The sequence below is a fragment of the Kogia breviceps genome, chromosome 7 (assembly GCF_026419965.1).
Source record: "Kogia breviceps isolate mKogBre1 chromosome 7, mKogBre1 haplotype 1, whole genome shotgun sequence".
NCBI classification, from domain to species: domain Eukaryota; kingdom Metazoa; phylum Chordata; class Mammalia; order Artiodactyla; family Physeteridae; genus Kogia; species Kogia breviceps.
The window spans coordinates 20,947,607-20,968,226 of NC_081316.1; the positions used below are offsets into that span (position 1 = coordinate 20,947,607).

Below are 20,620 nucleotides of genomic sequence, written 5' to 3' on the forward strand. Positions count from 1 at the left end.
TAAGTGGTGCGACCACTTCGGAAAACACTTTGTCAGTTTCTTAAGCGATTCAATAAACACCTACCATAGTATCCAGTCATCCTACCCTTGGGTATTTACCCAAGAAAAAAGAAATGCAAGTCCTAACAGCAAGGTCCTACCGTATAGCACAGGGCACTGTATTCAATACCCCATGAAAAACCATAATGGAAAAGAATATGAAAAAGAATGTCTACATATGTATAACTGAGCCGCTTTGCTGTACAGCAGAAATTAACACATTGTAAATCAACTATACGTCAATAAAATATATTTTTTTTAAAAAGAGGAAACACAAGTCCTTACAAAGACTTGAACGCAAATGTATGCACAACAGCTCAAAACGGGAAATGACCCAAATGCCCGCCGCCGTGTGAATGGATAAAGAGACCGCAGTGCGTCCACACAGCAGAACACAAGCCAGCAACGAAAAGAATGGCCCCCGGGTACATGCAACCACCTGGATGAACCTCAGAACCACAGCGCACCGCACCAGACAGGAGCACGCGTGTGTGATCCATTGACCAGAGTGCACCGCACCGGACAGGGGCACGCGTGTGTGACCCACTGACCAGAGCGTGCCGCACCAGACAGGGGCACGCGTGTGTGATCCATTGACCAGAGGGCCCTGGAGAGTACAGACCGGTCTCTGCTGACGGGCAGGGCAGTGGCTGCCTCCTGAGTGGGGAGGGGCGGCAGGAGGGGTCCCAAGGCCCTGAGGACACGTCTGGGGGTAGCGGTCTCATGGTGTCCGACTGTGTGCTTTAAGTACGGCCGTCTATCACACGTCGATTATACCGCAATTGAAAGCTGGCTTTGGCTCACGTGAACAGAGTACGTAACCCAGAGGCTACCACATCTGTGTAGATCCGGCCATCGTGGCAAACCTGAGCCTGTCTGTCTGTCTGTCTGTCTGCTGCTGCCCCTTGCGTTTCAGGTGCAGAGGGCCCAGGTGCTGCCAACAAACTCCTAACTGAGGTCACTGGTTCCCAACTAAGGCGACTTCGGTGGGCACTGACGGCGTTCCCATTTACTTCCCCAGCACCCCCGCCCCAACCCTGCCAGGACGAAGAGGCCACATCTCCACCTCTGTCCCTTTGGCCCTCAAGGCCCTCAGCTCTGGACTGAGAACCTGCACGCCGTCTGTGCCCAGACCACAGCCCCAGGCACCTGAGCTACCCACAGCACCGGGGTTCTAGGCTGAGGTCTGGAGAGGGTCGGGAATGCGTGCGGCCCACCAGGCGGTCTCGGGGGGGATCTGAACCACCGCCACCTGGAGTTTCTCTGGTGAGGCCTGGGGCCCTGGAGAGCCACCGCCAACGGCAGGCCTACCCTGAAGCGGAAAGGGGGAGAAGCCTGGAACCCGGGCCTGCTGCCCCACTGCCACCCATTCTCAAGGTGGGGTACAGAGGCCTCCAGCTGCCTGTTTACACAGCGACCAGTGACGGAGCTTATGACATGTTTGGCTCTCCAAACACTGGGGAGAAACCAGGAATTCTTACAAACTCCCCAGGACGAGAGAGTGTCTTTCCCCGCAACGTCCCAGAGCTACTAAGTGGTCTAACAGATGTCCTCATTTAAAAGAAGATCACCTTGACCCTGAAATGAAGACAGAGCCCTTAAGCAAAAGGGGGATGCTTGGGGAAAGTTCAGGGGACCCCAACAGCAGGGGCTGAGCCCCACTGTCCAGAGCCCTGAAAACGGTGAGGTCACCAGGGTTCTGTGGTCACGTTCAGTCTTTTGCAGCCGGGTCCAGGGACCTCGCGGAGTCGGCAACGCTGAGAAATGAATACACACGGACCCAGCCCAGTCCCCACCACCGAGGACCGCGGCCCCCGTCTCCGACCCTCCCGGCCGGGCTCAGAGAACGGTCGGGGAGAAGACACAGGCCCAGCTCAAGAAACAAGATGAAATAAAGACGCTGCCCGCCCCCCACACCCAGGTCTCCCCACTGCACTGTGTTCCGAACGCACAAATTATCCTCAGCTCATCACGCTCGGAAACTGACCAGACCATCGCCCGCCAGGAAAGGGGGCAGGCTGCACCTCTCAGCACACACTTGACATTTTGTTCCCGTCCAGGCTTCCCGTGCTGACAGTTTCTGGATTAAATGCGCAAATGGAACGCGGCCCCGAGGGCGTCTCGCTCCCTGCCGGCCGAAGCTGCAGCCGAGTGTGCCTGTGTGTGCACTCCACGTGAGCGCGTCCACACGTGCGTGTCTGTGTGTGCGTGTGCAACCCTGTGCACGCCTGCCTCTCTGCCAGCGTCCGGCTGGACCAGGTGTGTTTCTACCAACCAGAGCCTTCAAGCTGGGAAACTGGCACCACCAGCTCGCAGCAGCCCCGGCCTGGGTGTCACCTCCGCACGGGGAAATTCTCTCAGCCCAGGGGTGGCTGGGTCCACCTGGAAATGCAAATGTGACACCCCTGCCCTGAGCTTTGGGCTGGGGGTGTCTGTCTCGCAGCCGCCAGCCAAGGGGAAGTGAAACTGCGAAGGCCTGAGGCCCGGACTTGCCTTCCGGGGCAGCCAGAGGCCCAGCGGGATGGGCGCCTGCTGCCCCACGTGTGCGATTAGGGGATCGTGGCCTCCAATTCTCACGACCCTGAGGAGGCTTGAGGGGTTCCCTGGGCCCCCTCTGCGCTCACGGGCATCACCAAGGCCTCCTGAGCCCAGCTGGGGCCGCCGCCCAGGGGCCCAGAAGGAGCTGAGGGGCAGCCCACCGAGCACATGGCACTGGCCCCGGTCGGGGCGTCTCCTGCCCGGTCACAGGAGGGGGCAGCCAGCAGCCCCCCGCCCCAGGGGCCTCCATAGCTCTGCCTTCCACTCACCCCACCCGGTGTGCCTGACCCACACGTATAGCTGGGAGACGGAAAATGCGCAAAGAGCAGCCGCTCCCGCCCCCCGACCCTGGCTCTGAGGTCCGTTTAGTGAGACAGGGGTCGGAGCGCAGGGGTGGGGGGGGGCAAGGTGCACGGGCAGCGGCCCCCCGACCCCGCAGGGCTGCACCAGCCCCCTCCTCCCGCCCGTGAAGTCACACAATGGCACACTTCAATGGGCGCACAGCCGGGGCCTCTGGTTCCCATTCTCCGTGACCTGGGGAAGCAGAGAACACGATTATAGCCCATCTGAATGCAGGCTCCTGGGGCGATTATTCTGGCACCTGCAAGCCCCCAGCCCCCGTCCGGGGGTGACAGCTGGCAGACCCCACCGCGCCGTGCACCCCACGGCCACGAGGCCCCGCCGGGCTCATCCCATTATCCCTGACGACTTCCCCAGGGCGGCCCCCACGTGGAGCGCCGGTGCCAGGCCCCCGCCCGCGCCCGGCGACACGGCTGCCTGTTCAGCCTGATCCCCGTTATGTTATGTCAGCTGTTACCCCGCGCTTAAAACAAGGCACTCCAGCTGGTCAGGGTCAGATGTAAAAACAAGCCCTAACAAAACCCGGCCCTCCAGCTACCCCAAGCCGGAGACCCCACTGAATGTGGCACTTAATGACGCGCTTCTCTCCAGCCCCCAGGCAGAGCATAAAGGAAACACCTGTCCCAAGGACGGCACACTCTAATCCCGCTAAATCCCCAGTGGAGGGGCCCGCGGGCCGCAGCAGGCGCCCGCACCCCAACGTCTGACTGTTGTCCTGGACCCTCACGTTCCGGCGGACAAGGCGGGACGGAAAACACGGAGCGGTCTCCCCGTCTCCGCACTGGCCAGACCCTCCCCCGGGGGGCGGCTGATGGGCGGCCTGGGTGCAGGCGAAGACCCCCTTCCTGGACAGTTGACGCCTTCCAGAAGGGCAAGAGGGACGCCTGGCCCGAAAGGCCCTCCTGCCGACACGGGAGGCCAAGCTCCCCGGCTGACCAGACCCTGACGCCCCCGCTGGTCCCCAGCCCCCGCGCACCCCAACGGGGGGCAGCTCAGACTGACTCTGGTCACCACCCTGGAGCTGAGTCTCCACAACCTTGGAAAAGGGTGAAGAAAAGAGGGGGGTACAGTGGGGAGAGCTGCAGGATGAGACCGCCCAGACACCTGGCAGCTTTGGAGAGAAAGCCTTGGAGACCACGCAAACACACGCACACACGTGGGCACACAAATACACACGCACACGCATTGCGGGTGCCAGGAGAGGCCGTGGGCTGCTGCCGTCCCGGCCCCGTCTCCTTCTGCCTGAGGGAGGGGAGGCCAGCCCAGCAGCCTCCACTAGCGGGACGGTCGTTCCTCCCTCCCGCGGTCCCTGGACCCAGCGGGACGGGCTTCCCCGAGGGGGGAGCCTTGGAGACGCTCGCAGAGCCCAGGGCGGACCGGGTGCCGGCCAGGGGCTCTCAGCAGGCTCCCCGCAAAGACGCCCCGGAAGGCAGCTAAATCGCCGGCACCCACCTCATAGCACAGAGCTTTACAGCCTGAAAACAGGAAACACTGTAGAAACAAACAGACCCAGACCCAGTGGTTCACACAGCCGGGGCGGGCGGGGCGGTGGGGAGCCCTGCGGGCCGGGCCCTGGCTGGTCTCGGGCCCCAGGGCCTCCACTTGACCTCACAGAGTCTCCCCGGGACCCGAGAGCACCCGCCACCAGGCAGGAGCCAAGGGCGCCCCCCTCGCCCCCGCCACCCCGCTTTCCTTCAGGAGGAAACTCTGAGGGCCCGGAGGAGGTGATCTGGAGGAGGTGCCCTGCTTCCTGGGGGACCAGGGGCTGCAGGTGGATGTCTTCATGCCCCCCTCGCCTCCGCCCCGTCCCTCAACCCCAGGTGGGGCCCTGTCCTCCCCTGCACGGGCTTGGGGCGTAAAACTGCCAGGCCAGCCCGGGGCGTGACCCGATGCAGGCCACTCGCGCGGGATCGGGTTACGTGTTTTTCGGGAAAGTTTCAAACACTTTGCAGTTTCCTCCACCTCCTGCCCAGGCCCCCCTCCCCTGGTTCTGAACCGACTTGATGGACAGGACAGTCCTGGCCCGAGACGGACGTGGGCTTCACAGAGGGCGCCTTTGTTAGCGAGCGCAAGTTGCCCTAGGACCTCTCCACCCACAGGGCCCGTGAGCCCGCGGAAGGTTCCGGTTACAGCTGAGGGTTCCCGTTTTCACGGCTCTCGGCTGAGCGCAGACCCCGCAAGAAGGAATGTCAGCTGTCCCCTCAGGAGCAGCTGCCTCTAGGCCAGGAACGCAGCCAGCCCTGGGGACGGGGACCCTGGCGGGCATAAACGAGGGCCCCGGGGTTGGGGACAGCCCGAGCCACCACTCTGGGCCCCAGAGAGGGCCCCGCGAGCCTTGAGCCCTCGGCCTCCTCCTGCTCAGATGCCCTTGGGGCTGGGGGACCATCCCCCTTATAAGGTAGGGACAGTGGCACTCGCCCCTGCAAGCCCAGGAGGGAGACCCCAAAGGGAGGGCCCAGGCCACTCCAGGCCGAGGAAGCCAAAAACCCGCAACAACCTCACACAATGAGGAAAAAATGCCACAGGCGCTGGGAGAAGCAATGACACTTGAGTGTGGATGGGGGCGGTGGTAGAGAAATGCCCTGGAGATACTAGAGGAAGTGAGGGGCCCATCACAGGGATCAGGGGCGCCGGGCCCCTGGGTTAGGGGGCTTGGGGCTTTAGAGGTGGCTCAGGCCGATATCCACAGAATCCCGGGGGTCTGGGTTCTCGTTCTTAGGGGTCCCCACCAGGTGGCAAAGGGGCTCTGGAGAATTAGCCAAGACCCCTTGAGGGCAGCAGCTTCAAATTCTACTTGGCGGCCCTTAAGCTTCTGTGCACGGACTCACACGGGGACATCAGGGGTGACCCAGACCCGGGGGAGTGCAGGCGCTGCCTGGGCCTTGCCCACCCCACCTGGCACGGGGTGGACAAACAGCTGTCTGCCTCTCCCCAGACACGCACTGTCCGGGGTGGGGCCCTTCCTCACCTGCCCGAGGAGCAGCCCGGACCCCCACTCCCAGCTCAGCCCCTCTCCCGTCCCCAAGGCCAGCGGCCCTCTGTCCCGTCTCCCTGGGTCGGCACCGGGCAGAGCCTCAGGGAGCACAAGCGAGGGGGCCCCTGTGGCCTGGAGCCGCGGGCCGCTCCACACCCCCAGGCTGCACAGTCAGACCCGGGACACTTCAGCCAGCTCCACTGGGCAGAAATGTCGGAATGCAGACTGCGGTGTGGGGCTGTCCCTTAGCATTCAGTGTTTCTACCCCAAACCCAAGAGGCTCTGCTCTACCCACAGGAAGTCGCTGCCCATGAGGCAGCCAAGACCTCTGCCCTATAGAGGGACGAACGGGACACCTGAGCCAGGCCAAGGCCCAACCCTGGCCTGGTGGGACATGTGTGTCCACACACACATACACGTGTGCTCGCAGAAGGGCACCGCCACCGCCTTCTGGCTCCTGGGGGCGGGGGGTCAGTCCCTCCCCACGCTTCGGTGCTGGCCCCTTTTACACAGGGCCCACGGGGAGGGCCCTGGGGGTGCAGACATGAAGCCCGTGTCCTGCCCCTGAGAATCCCTGCTATTTGCACACAGACCCTGGCATGTTAGTGGGTGCACAAGAAACACTCACTGGCTGAACAAACGCAGGCGAGGACACCCCTACCAGGGTGGAGGGAAAAGGTGGACTACATTCTGAGGCAGAACATCAGCAAAGGCCCAGGCAGTGGAAACCAGTCCTCACCGGGCAGCTCCTGTGTGCTGGGGACAGAGACCAAGGAGCTCAAGGCCCCACAGCGGGGGGCGATGACATCTTCCCAGAGCGCTGGAGGACGAAGCCAGTGATGTCACTGGGCGAGCAGGAAGGCATCCCAGAAGCAAATGTATAGGAGCGGGGCTTTGTGGGATGTGTAGGAGTTCACCAAGCAGAGAGGAGACGGCTGGGAGAAGAGCACTCCAAGGAGGAGGTGGCCTCGGAGACAACAAGACCTTGGGGTTTGTTAATGGAAAACCTGGGCCACCCGCTGGTGCCCTGACATTGGGTAGGAGTGACTTAAGCTCTGTGAGTCTCATCCCCTCCATGTGAGTGAAGGATGGAGCAGAGGACGTGCACGTGGCAGCCTCCCCACGGGGGCCACCGGCCCTGACTTAGCGCGGTCGTCTTTACTGGCATGTGAAGGGTGTAGAGAGCAGAAGCTGGGAACACGAGGGCCTGCAGAGGCCCGAGCTGAGTGTGAGCTGGGGCCGCTGGGGGGCGGGGGGGGGGGGGCGCTCTGTGGACAGAGCCTAGACTGCGTTCCTGAGAAAAGTGAGGCCCGCAGAGGGGCCCAAGGGGGCCCAGAGAGTCCCATGGAGCCTGGTTTTGCATCTGGGAAACTGAGGCCCAGGGGACGGGAGAGTCTCGCTCTGTGCTGGGGGAGCCGGAGCCCCGGGGTGGGTGATCCAGCGGCGGGAGGGCTGGGTCACCGCCGAGGGGCCTGGGCCGGGGAGGAAGCCGCAGCAATGACCTCATCCCCTAGGCCTCCGGGCCGCGGCTCACGGGGTTTTTAACCGCAGCATCGCAGGACAATTCCCTGGTATGTTCCCCACCAGAAGGCATGGAATACGCGGTGTTTGTGTTGTGCTTTTGAGTGCCTCTCTCTTTGTGTGGGGTTTGAAAAAGGAAGGAAAAAAAAAAAAACTAACCCTCGATTTCAGAGACAAAAACCAGCCCCTCACCTGGGCCCAGCCTGGGTCTCTTATTCCAGAGAGCGGGGAGGGGAGTGTTTCTGCTACAGCAGCAGGACAGGGGGAGACACAGAAGAGCCACCCAGACCCAGAACTCGTCCACAGGCGCGCGTGCGCACAGAAACACGGGCACAGAGCACACGTGCACGGACCCATGCGCACGAACGTGCGGGCACACGGCGATGTGCACGAGCAGACGCACAGCACACCGCACGCCTACACGCACAGACACACGCGCGCGCACAGACACACAGACACACACACACACAGACACAGACACACACACACACACACACACACACACACACACACACACACACACGGCTTCCTCTGAATTCAGGAACCATGTTGGGAGCCGGCCCTGCAGCCCTGGCAGTGGCCCTTTTCCCCGGGAAACCACAAACAAGGCTCAGATCTCAAACGGGCCCATTCACAGCCCTGGGACAGACCCTGCAGCAGAGATGAGATTCCACCCAAAATGGCTTTTTCAGGCCCCCCAAATCTCCCTGGTTCAGCAGAACGCTTAATCCCTCGGAGGCCGCCCTGGGGCTCCCTCACACAGAGCTGAGATAACAGCTCTCTGGCCCCATAAAAGCGATCGGCATGAAAAGAAAGGAAGAAATATGGGCTCTCTGGGAAAACGCAGCTTTGAATGACTTTTTCTCCACCATTTACGCATCGCGCAGCTCTCGGAATCCTGTGTGGAGCCCACGCTCGGCCCCTCCTGGGCTCCCGGATGCGGCCTGGCTCCACTGGGAGCTCTGGGCCCAGGCCAGCGGTGCCCGCGATCCGCGGACAACAGCGCCCCCTGGTGTCCCGAGGCCCCGCCCTGTGCCGCCTGCAAACACCCGCCCCCGCGGCCCCTTCCCCGCGCCCGGTCTCCCTCCGCCTGGGCCCCCCCGCCGCCGTCCCCGCCCCGCAGACCGCCACCTCCACCGAGAGCTCCCGGGCGCTGCGCCTGCCCGGCCCACCTGAGGCTGCCCGCTGCAGGAGGGTACCTGCCCGTCCCCACGACCCCCAGCACCGGCTTACCTCCTCCTTCCCCTCTCAGGGCGGTCCCTCCTCCAGGAAGCCCTCAGCATCCCCGCAGACACCCCCACCCTCACCCCCCAGTCCCTCTTCACCTCTTACCTCCTTCCCGTCCCCACCCCGGACATAACTCACATCTACCCTGGAGGCTGGGCCCCTGGCTGCCTCATTCCTCCCAGTATCCCCGACGCCCCACACCCCTCATGGCCATGACTCCAGTGGCAGCTGGATACAGCCAGCTCAAACCCACCGCAGAGGATCTGTCTCCACAGGCCAGTGAGTTAGGAAACCCTTGGAAACCTTGCAAGGCCATCAAAAGGTTAAGTCTGAGGCCGTCCTGCTCAAGCCCTCCGTTCTGCACATGGGGAAACCGAGGCCCAGGACTGCACAGCAGCTTGAGGTGCCCCCCGGGGCAGCTCTGGGCGCGTGGGCTCAAAGGAGGGGTATCCAAACCCCGGAAGCACGGTTCTGGGCCTGCGGAGGGGTCGCAGCCCCTGGGGCCCTGCCCTCGGGGGTGGGGAACAGAGAAAGGAGACAGACCCTGTGACTGCCCCCTCCCGCCCGCAGACCCATGTCACACCCAGACCGCTGGGGCAAGAGCGGGGTGTGCCTCAGGAGGGACGGGGACCCCGCCGAAGGCGGTTAGGGAGGGGGTACTGAAGCAGTGACGGCCAAGTCGAGGCCTGACCAGAGGAGAAGCCGGTCCTGTGACATGCCGAGCAGAGCACGTGCAAGGGCCCCGAGGCGGCCGGGAGTGTCCAAGGGTCAGCAAACAGTGCATCAGAGCGGAGGGAGCAGCGGGTGGGGGTGGGGGTGGGGCAAGACATGCAGGGCCAGTGCCGGGTGAGCAGCATTTGGGGGCCTGAGAGGCCCAGCCAATCTTGAATGTCACCAGGGGCTTCTAGAATGATCAGAGTTTTGTTCTGAAAAGTCGCCCCCGCAACCAATGGCTGCTGTGTGGAGAGGACTCCTGGGGGGACACGAGGGTGGCAGTGCGCAAGGTGCTGATGTGAGAGAACGGGGGTGGACGAGGGAGGCGGCACAGGGTCTCTCCCCTCAAAGGGGTGGGACGGGAGATGCGACCACAGCATGGGGCCCTCTGCTTGGAACAGGGGAGCTGCTCGCTGGCACACGCATCCCGGGCCCCAGAGGGCGAGGGGGCAGGACCGCACCCTCAGCTCGGCCGAGCCGGCATCCTCAGCAGGGGAACGGTGCCAGCACTGCAGAGAACGGCCACCAGGTGGCACACGGGCCTCAGAGATGCCGGGACTGAGGGTGGAGGTCGGTCCTAAGCACGGAGTGGGGGGGCAGGGGCTGGGGGCTGCCAGGCAGGGGGGCTGCCGGGACTCGGGGCCGGGACGGCACCATGAAAGCTGCCACGAGGAGACCTGTCTGAAGGTGAGAGCACTGTCTGGGGAGGGAGGTGCTCCCGGCCAGGCCAAGGGGAGAGTGGAGGCGAGGCCCGAGGTTGCCAGGGTCTGCCCCTAACCCCAGGGTGGTCCTGGGGTGACCCCCCACCGAGGGTCTGGTTTCCACCCCCAGCGCAGGGCCTGGGACGCGCTGATATCAGTGGCAATTCCCGGGCCACGAGTCTATGTGGGCTTCACCCAGCCCATCCCAGCTGCACCCAGAGGCCCTGCCTGAGCTGCACAGGATTGGGCACCCGAACTCAGGACCCTCGGTGCTGATGCAGGGCCCAGGGCGGCAGGGTGGGGTGCGGGGGCAGCCCCTGGGATGCTTTATATCAACCGGGGAATTCAGTGTCTTTGGAGCTGCTAAGAGTGAACCTCCCAGCAGAGGAGGAACTGACCCCAGTCACTCAGGCGGCCTTATGGGCTGAACTGTGTCCCCCCCCAAATCCCTATGTGGAAGCCCTAACCCCCAAGTCCTCAGGATGTGACTGTATTTGGAGCTGGGCCTTCAAAGAGGCGAGGAAGGTAAAATGAGGTCACTAGGGTGGGTCCTAACCCCACGGGACTGGGGTCCTTATAAGAAGAGGAGATCAGCACACAGACACACACAGAGGGACGACCCCGTGAGGACACAGGGAGGAGACGGCCGTCGACACGCCGAGGAGAGAGGCCTCGGGAGGACCCAGCCCTGCCCACACCTGGGTCTGGGATTCCAGCCTCCAGGACCAGGAGATGATACATCCTGTTGTTTAAGCCGCCAGGGCTGTGGACTTTGTTACAGCCCCAGGACACCTACACAGGGGCGAGTGGCCGACCGGGCCCCTGGGCCCAGCAGCACCAGCACTTACATTTGGTAGAACGGCAGCCTTGGAGTCCGGGCCCAGCCAGCAAGGTCTTCCTGGCCCCTTCCAGCCGCTGCCTCTTGAGCCCTCAGTTACTGTGGCCACGAGGAGACCCCAGGAGCAACTCGCAGAGCACACGTGCTTTGTGCGGTCTGGGCAGGGGCTCAAATCACCCTGTGATAACCCAAAGCCCCAGAGAGCACCCCCCCCGCACTTTCTCCACTCTCTCCCTGCCCCCCACAGCTCCTCCCCTGCAGTCTGGGAGGTGGGAAGGAGGCCGGCCGGAGGGAAGGACAGTCCCCTGCCTGGGAAGCAGACACACGGCCGGCCACGGCACCCGGGATGCCCACAGCAGAGAGAAGCATCTCTGGCTCACCACTCGCCCACAGGGAGATGACCCCTGGCCTGCCCCAGGACCTGCCCAGAGCAGGAGTTTGGGGACATTTCTCTGCAGGCCAATGGCAGCCGCCATACTGCCCGAGTGCACTTCTGCAAGGAGCTGCGGCCTCTGGGGCCTTAGCACGGACCTGGCTGGCACCGGGGTTACTCCCATAGGTCCTCAGGACCAGGCGAACGGGAGAAGGCTCCATGACCCCAAAAGGCCATCCGTCTTGCTGGGATGGTGGCCGTCCTACTTTTCAAACAAATTCCTACCTTTATAGTATGGAGAAAGTATAACCCAATAGGACAGTAAAAACAAAATGCCGGGACAGTTATCCCGGGAAAGCAAGGACATCCACCGTCACCTCCACAGAGGCAGGAAAGACACCTGACAGGAGTCAACGCCATCACTTTAGAATCATGCCCTCTCATTGGACTCGAAGGACCACCCCACCCCCCAAATGAGAAAAGGCACCTCTCTGCCCGGGCTGGCACACTCCTTCGAGAGAAGGATGGGGAGACCCCTTACGCCTGGTCGGGTAAGCCGGAGTGACTGACAGATGCCAGTCTCCGCACCCGAACAGCATGCTAATCCAAACCAAGCAGCAGCAATTCCAAATTCAGAAAACTCTAAAGGACCAGAGGAAAAACTACTGCAAACAATAACAAAACCGAGGCAGTCACAGGCTGTACAAGTGATAAGAGCAAAGGCTTTCCGAGACACCAGAATAACCTCCAGGAAACATAACGGAAGAGCAGATCCCATCTGTGATGGCAACTAACAAGAACAACTATTATTATATTAAAAATAATAACAACAGCGGTCTAAAGCCCACATTACAAAACCATAAAACCCTCCTGGATAAAACAGATACGGCTTGACCGTGGACAGAAAGGCCCCACCCCAGAGAGATGTCGGTCTCCCCAGATTCATTCATGAAACGCCATCGGATTTTTTCTGGGAGGCAGACAAGCTGAGTGTGAAGGTCACTGGGGAGAACAAACAAACAGGCAAGAATTGCCCCCGAAAGAGAAGAGCTGGGCACAGATATTAACCACATGGTAAAACAGATTTTAGTGCAGACATCAGCAAAGCAGCATGGCTCTGGGAGAGATGCACGGACAAACAGCCGTGGACAGAACAGGGACATCCCAGAGTAGAGACTCTGGCATCTGGACATCTGGTTCACAGTAAAAATGGCTCCTCACATTGGGGAGCAAAGACACACTTTGGAGTAAGTGGTGCTGAGAGGGGGCAGACGAGAGGGAATCTGATCCTCACGCCAGGGCGTGCCCACTGCCATCAACAGTTTAAAACCGCACGACTAACCCGGACAAGTGCTAGAGGCAGCTGTGGCTGTTTCTCTATAACCTGAGAGGGGGAAACTCCTGTGAACCCAAATCCAGAAACATCAAAGGGGAAGTGGAGCCGACAGCATGCAGATAAAACAGGCGCTGCCTCAAGGCCACGTTATGAGGACTTGGGGACCCAAGCTTGCAGCCATCAGTTGGCCAGGGAGGGAGGCAACCTGGCCAGAGGCTGGGGCAGGGGCTGAGACACCTGCAGGGTCCGAGTACCAGCCAGACCCGGGGCCGCAGCGCAGGCCGAGCAGACCACAACCCCGGCTCCTTGTGCCCGTGTCCTCCTGTCCTTCCTTCCTGGCCCAGCTCAGAAGCCCCCTCCTCCAGGAAGCTCTCCCAGACCACCAGGCCCCGGGGTCCTCTCATTCTTCGGCCTTCTCAGCCTGACGGCCACATCCTGGCAGGTGAGGGTGCCAGGGTAGGGCGTCCCCACACCTCTAGTACCCCAGTATCAGGGCGAGCCTGCAGAGCCAGCCAGCAGGGGGCTCCGGCAGAGGGGTGTTTTGTGGGTGGGAGAGGCCAGGAGCAGCTGGCTCCACCCCCTGGTCCACACGCCAGGGGGGTGGGGGGGATGAGAGTGCAGGGTCCCTCATGCTGCTACGTACCATCCAGAAGAGGGTCCCCGTGGCCAGGGCGACATACTGCTCAATGGTGGACAGCACGCTGAAGATGAGGCAGGCCAAGACAATGAGGAAGCTGCGGGACAGGAGGACACGCAGTCAGCGCCCACGCCAGGATGCCCGCGCCTCCCCCCCAGGCACGGCCCAGGCCTGGGGCGCAGGCGGGCGCGCCTGCCACCTGAGGGACCAGGCCCTTCCCTCCCCGGCTCTGAGGGTTGCAAGGGCTGCCAACCCTGACCACCAGCCGTGAACAGTGCACAAAGTGTGGCACGGCCAGTGGCACGTGACATCACACCCGCCTCGAAGGGATGCGCTCTGAGCCAGGCTATGGTGGGATATGGGCCTTGGGACCCCATGCCGAGAACCAGACCCTGTCCACCAGCTGTCTCTAAGGTGTCCGGGACGGAATCCACAGAGCACAGAGAAGCCTGGTGACCTCCGGGGGCCGGAGGGGCCTCCTCTGGGGGAGGGGAACGCCCTGCACGTAGCGGTGATGGCCGTACGGCTCTGCGGCCGTCCCGACAACCAGGGCAGCGCGCTCAGCATGAGGCTCAGGGGTTGCAGCACAGGCGCCTGTGCTGCAACTCCAGGGGGGTCATCCGGGGGGTCCAAGCACACTCTCCAGGTGGGTCCTCGCATGGCCCCGGGGGTGCAGATGTGGAGAAAGCTCTCTGGGCCCACGACATGGACCCCCTGCCAGCACCCAGGAGCCCTGGCCCTCTCCCCACTGAGATCCTGCTGTCCCTAGGTGCTTTCACTCCATCCCCCCATTCCCACATGCCTGCCCTGTGCCCGCTAGGAAGCCCCCTGCATTTCCCCACACTGCACAGCTCCTCCCCACCAGCCCACCTTCCCTCCCGGCCCCTCAAAGTCCGCTGAGAACAGGCTGCCCGACACAGCCCACTCCCCCCGTCCACTTTTCCTGGGGGACACAGGACCCGGGCTGCCCAGATGCTCCTCCCTGCCTGGGGAGCCCACCCCAAGACCCGGCTGCTCTCTCGCAGCTCTCGGGGTCCCCCTAACAGCTCTCATCTCCACCTCTCTCCCGGTGCCTCGCACGGGCTGGGTCAGCTGGACCTGCATAGCCGGGTCCCAGCCTCCCCTCTGTACCCTTCCCCTTCGTCAGCCTTGTCTCTTGTCCTGACCACAGCGCTGGCCTCCACCCTGGGCCCCAGAGTCCACCCTGCCCGGCCACTGAGTGAGCCCCCAACGTCACCTCCGCATGACACCGCGGTGACCCTGACCCCAGATCCTTCCCAGCATGCCCCGCCTCCGCCGCCGGCCCTGGGGCCTTTGCACCTGCCGGTGCCCCACCTGCAAGCTCCACACCCTCACCTGCAGACAGAACCCGACACTCACCCCCACATGCTTCCACCCGTGTCCTTCATGCTCATATATCACTGCCAAGCCTGGGGCCTGTTTGCCCCCTTCCGCGTCATCCACCCCCAAGACCATGAGCCCCCAGAGGAGGGCTGTGGGGTGCCACCCCCGCTGCACCCCCACGCCGGGGACGGGGCCTGGCGCACAGCAGGTACTCAGCCCGCACCTGCTCAGGTGCACCTCCATCGAGTCCCCAGCTCCCCGCTTCGTCTCTCCCATGCTGGCCCCTTCCTCTGCGCACCACCCTCCTCTCGGCGGGGTACAGCCCGGCTCACACTAGCCCCCACCAGGACGCTGGACCCGAAGCACAGTCTGAATGCAGCCCCGAGTCCCGCAGTGGCTCCCAGCAGGACCCTGGTAGCCGCAGCCCTCGCCCGGCCTGGGGCCTCCCGTCCCAACACCAGCGCCCCAGGGCCCGAGGCCGCATCAAGCCTCCCTAGTCCGTACACCCAGTGCCACCCCCCCAGGACTCTGCACGCCCACCCTCCACTCTGCCCGACTGCGGACCTGCCTGCCGGCTTGGAAAGGCGTCCAGGCCCGCCCAGCCCCCAGGGGAGCCCTGTAACAGATGCAGCCATGCCTCCCTACCGGGACCCGAGGGCAGCCCTTGTGTGGTGACTGAGACCCTGGGCCCCCACCTCAGGAAGTTTTCGATCTCAGGAGACACAGGCGAACCCTAGCTGGCCCGCCGGCCCCTCGGGCACAGAGCTCACTTGCCCCCGGCCCACACCCTGAAGCCCCGTTGAGTCCCAGGGCCTCGCTGCCCGGCTCGGCCGAGAGAAACCAGGGCAGGTGAGGTCCCCCAGGGAGGGAGGGAGGTGCCCACCCCACCCCCACCCCCAGGCCCCCTGGGTGTAGAGGCAGCCGCACAAAGAAGCCACACTGCCTGCAACGTGGTCCAGGCTGCTCCCGGGCCTCAGGTCCCCCATCGACACAGCCAGAGCCACAGCCCACGGCCACCGCCTCTCAGGGCAGTGGACATCAGGGCAGGGACTCAGGGGTCAGTCCTGTGGCTGCCCAAGGCTGGGACCAGTGTCCCACCTCGTGCCCTCTCCTCCTGAGAAGATGGACAGAACCCGCCCGTGGCCCGTGGGGATACTTCAACCACCCCCGTCGGGCCACAGGAAGCGGTCCGGGGACAGATGCCACAGACGCTACATACGGGGAAACCGGGGCTCGGGCTCCACGCTTCCCGAGGGTAAACCTCACGTGGTCAAACCACGGAGGTGAAGAGGCCAAGGCCCGGGGGTGGGGGCAGGGGGCAAGACATGCATGGTCTCATCTCTCTCTGACCCCCCCCCCCGAGGGACATTTGTGATGACACCCGGGGTCTGCCAGGTGATCCAGGACAATCCCCCAGATCCAGATCCTTCGCTTAGCCACACCTGCGAAGCCCCCTTCTCCATACACGGTCACACTCAGATGCAAAGGTCAGGACGCCAACATCAGTGCTGACGTGCAGTCCCCACGTCAATAAAACCGGCCTCAGCTCTGAGTCACGTGCCCTGTGCTCCGCACCGCTGTCCCCAAGCCTGCAGCGACCCGCAGCCAGGAAGGTGAGGCCCGGGAGGGGAGGGGAGGGGGCCGGCCTGGGCCAGGTCTGGACCCAGGTCTTTGGGCCCCGCTGCCCAGGGCTCCCCAGCCTCCACGGCCAGGATGTGCTAGAAAAGTCCTGAACTCCCTGCTGTTTCCTGTCTCCCCAGGCAGACAGAGCAGACAGAGCCCAAAGCGGCGCATCGTGGTGGGCGCTGCATGCCGCCAGGCGGCGGGGCTCGGCTATGCTCTGGGGCCTGGGAGGCCACCGTCACTCTGCTACGGGGCCTGTCCCTGTGTGACTCTTGCTGCCAGGGTGGCAACCAACCGTTCACGGTCACTGTTAGGATGACCTCGGACAGAAAGCAGAGCGAGGGCTTGTTAGAACCGCGTGCCAGGCAGGAGCACAGAGACCGCGGGCAAGGCCTGGGGAGCGTCCTGAATGGGCTGCAGGTACCACGGCTGCCAGGAGACCTCTTCTACTCACTGTCCTATGCGTGGCTGGGCTCAGGGGGCCGGGGGAAGGGTGACTGAGCCACGCCAAGGAGGAAGGTTCCGGCCAGAGCAGCCCCGCCTGGGGCTGTGGACAGGCCTGCATGGAGCGGGTGCCCTCACCCCGAGCTCTGCTCGGAGGTGCATGGAGACCCCCGCTCTGTGCGCCCAGAGGCTGAGGCTCTGGGTCAGAGCGCGGCGCCCCTGCCGGGCGCTCCTCCCCGGGGACTCAGCTGGAGACTACTTTCTCCAGAGCTCGGGGGTTTGGCGTTCATTATCCCTACACACTTTGCTAGTTTCAGCCTCGCTGTATTCTGAAGGCTAAAGGGCCCTTCAACTATTCGGCTATGTCGTGCTACTTTCAGAAAGAATCCCTTAACAAAGGTGATTCTTGTCCCCTCCAACCTGTCCTGCGTGGGCCCTGGAGCCTCAGCGATGCCAAGACAGGGTCCCTGCCCTTCGGGGGCTCGCAGCAGCCTGAGGTGCCTGACACCCACCTCCTGCCTCTGCAGGGCTGGCCACCACCTGTCCGTCCCAGCTCGCCTCCCAGGGCGCCCAAACCAGGCAGCCACAGACCCCCAGGAGCTGGGAGACAGAGGTCCAGGGAAAGAAGGAAACCGCCCTGTTCTTTGGCTGGGGCGTGGGGGGCAGGGCTGTGGGGGAGAAGATCCCCCTTCGACCCCCAGTGCTGCTCGATCCAGCTTCCCAGGAGGGCGTGTGAGTGCCCGAGGGAGGTGGCTGCAGCCAGGGGTGAGGCAGCTCCGGGCCCGAAGACAATGGCCTGCTTGTGCCCTGAAGGCTGATCCGCCCCGGGCACTGAGGCCGCCAGCCCCCGCCCCGAGGGACGTCCGGAACGTTATCGGACATCATTTCAGGATCTGTGGCAGCAGGTGCCCTGGAAACACAGAAGAATGCGGGAGCCGTGCCAGGGCCGTGGTCCGCGACTCGGCGGGAGGGCGCTCCAGGGAGCAGGAGGCGGGCTGTAGACTGCACCCCCTTCAACCCCCGCAATGGGCTGGGACCCGCCCCCCAGCACCTGGGACCGGCGGGCTCACCCAAGCCGGCGCCCCGCAGAGGCAGGGGATGGGCCGGACCCTCGGGGAACCTACGTGAGTCTAACCGCGACGGTCTCTCCATCCCACAGGGAAGCCTCTTTCAACACCGGGATGTTTCCCAGTGATGTTGAAAATGTGAACAAGAAGCACACACTTCACGTGCAAAGGGAATGGGGCCTGTTCAAGGCACCCTCAGAACTCAGATGTGAAAGACCTCAGCCTTCGGGCTCCCTGGGCTCTAAGCCGAGATTCTGGGACACTGAAATCCAGCACTGGGACGAATCAGAGAACATAAGATGTGCCATTATCTGTGTGCTCAAATTTATTCAATGTATAAAAATTACGTACTTTGAAAAGTTCTGTTGGTCTGGCACGATTCTGCTCCTACGAGGTGCCTTTGAGAGACATCAAATCCACCGACACAGAAAACAGGATGCTGGGGGCCAGGGGCTGGGGAAGGGGCTGGGGAGTGTTTAATGGGGACAGAGTGTGTCAACTTGGGAAGATGCCCTTCTGGGGATGGACGGAGTGATGGCTGCACGGCAATGTGAATGTGCTTAATGCCACGGAGCTGGGCACTTAGAAACGGTTACAGAATAAATTTTATGTTACTTGTATCTTACCACAATTTTTTTTAAGTTAAAAAAAAAAAAAAAAAGGAAACTAAGTAAATGACTTTTATATACAAGCCCTGGATGGCTGCCGGTGTTTGACAAAGGCTATAAATGAGGCTGAGCTGGTTCAAAAACCCGCCCACCCTGCCCAGACCTTCGGGCTGATAACAGACAAAGGGCTTGTCCAGTGGCCTAAAGCTCAAGGCCGAACTCGGAACGCGTGATTTAATAGATTAGGTGCTGACGTTCAAACCCCAGCCGTATCGGAGGGGGCCCCTCTTTGTACAAAAGTCACCCTGAAAGATAATAAACACCTCCGAACAAACAGAGGACAGGTACCCCCGCTTGGGCCCCGGGGCTGGTGAGCCAGCGCCTGGACATATCCCCCGTGGCACTGGAGCCCCGGCGAGGAGGCAACCTCTGGTCCCACCAGGGCTGTGTCCCCGGGGTTGGGGGCAACACTGCCCAACAGGATGCCAAGACCCCACGCCCCGCTGGTCCAGCCCACGCGCAGCACTGCCCTGGGTGGGGCGGGCCGGGGCGCGTGGCAGCTCATACCTCGGGGCCCAGGTGCTGGGTGCTGCGCACAAGCTCCGCACCACACCCCGGGTGGAAGGCGTCCTATCACCTTCCACAAGGAGACTGAGGCCACGGGTGAGGCGGATCCCGGCTCCAGGCTGTGGGGCTGTCCCTCCCGCCCACACGCTGCCCAGCCCTGAGAGGGCCCTGGATTGTACAGCAAGAGGCAAGGGGACCCCAGGGCTCTGGGACAGCAGGGCCACGCCCAGGGCCACAGGGACAGTGAGCCCAGGCCGGCCAGGCTGAACCATGGGGTGCGAGGGGGCTGTCCTGGGCAGGCGGGGGGTGGGGGCGGGACTGGACCTCTTCCAGCTTCTGGGGGCCCCAGGCATCCTGGGCTCATGGCCGCCTCCCTCAGTCTCTGCTCCATCATCATGGGGCCAACTCCTCCGTGTCTGTTTCTTCTGTGTGTCTCTTACGAGGATGCTTGTCACTGGATTTGGGGCCCCTTCCCTCGGGTACCCAGGATCGTCCCCCCCCTCAAGACCCCTAACTTATCACCCTTGCCAAGACGCTTTTTCTACGTAAGATCACGTTCGCAAGTTCCGGGGGGCCTGACATCTTTGGGGGCCATTATTCAGCCTCTATAACATATAAAGAGTTTTAATAAACAAATAAATTACTTAGGATGATGATATCTATTAGTGAATCTTTAGTGAGTTTTCAAAAATCAGCATCAGGTATCTGGTAAAAACATATGTTAGTGTCATAATTTTTAAAACAGTCCAAGATACACTTCGAGTTTCCTGCTCATCTTGTCACTATGTCTGCAAAGACCCTCTTTCCAAATAATGTCACAGGCTCCGGGGATTAGGACGCAGCCGTGTCCTTCCGAGGTCACCGCTCGGCACTGCACCACCCAAACCGCATCACGCCAGGGAGCTAAAGGAGCCGGGAGCAGCAGTCGACCCGGCCCAGGTGAGGCTCGGCCCCTCAGGGACCCGCGCACTCCTCACCCGTGACCACAGCAGCCCCCCGACCCCGTCTCCCCACCTCGTGCCAGGCAGGGTCCAGGCCAGGCCTCCTGACCAGGGCTTCCACGGGCCGCCCCCCTCCCAGTCTCCCCCCGCTGCAACTCTGAACCTTCCATGGGGCTTGTTCAGAGGCGCCTGGTCTCATTCCTTGACAAGGTTCACTCGGGCGATGCAATCCCTGTAGCTAGACGGAGGCCTTCCACAGCCTCGTGGGGTTCCAGCTGACACTTCTTCTGAAAGTGAACTGGGCTGGGGACACTGGAGACACAGGACCTCACACCTCGTGCTCCGGCTGGGCCCTCACGCTGTGCCTGTGCACACAGCACCTCCCTAAAGGCCAGGCCTCCACTGCCTGGGGGCCACCACCACCAGGGGGTCACCAGGACTGCACCTGAATCTTCAGCCCACACCCCACTGGTCTCCCTGCCCCAGTCTTTCAGTGTCCACTGGGCAGCCGGGGCGATCCTGGGAAACTGCAAATCCCACCAGCCCCCTCCCAAGCTAAAGACTCTCCAATGAAGTCTGAACTCCAAACCCACTTTCCTGGGCTTCCCCGCAGGGGGCCTTCTGATGCCACAGCTGGGCCCTGTGGGCCCTGCCCTGCTCTCATCAGACCACTGACCACCTGCTGCCCACTCTTGCCCCCTGATAGAGCAAAGGCTCCCCAGGCAGAGGCCCATCTGCTGATGTCCCCCTTTGAAGGCCCCGTATGGG

General features: G+C 62.6%; 1 protein-coding gene across 2 annotated transcripts in view; it reads right to left on the bottom strand.

Moving 5' to 3' along the window:
• The window catches only part of KCNQ1 (potassium voltage-gated channel subfamily Q member 1), a 344,375-nt gene that overhangs the window by 278,051 nt on the left and 45,704 nt on the right, over positions 1–20,620 (bottom strand). For both annotated transcript variants that reach the window (XR_010841317.1, XM_059070209.2), the window contains exon 2: positions 13,265–13,355. Coding sequence is in view for 1 of the 2 variants with exons in the window: in XM_059070209.2 (XP_058926192.1) it covers positions 13,265–13,355 (91 nt within the window). In the remaining variant the exon portion in view is untranslated. The remainder of the gene's footprint in view (positions 1–13,264; positions 13,356–20,620) is intronic.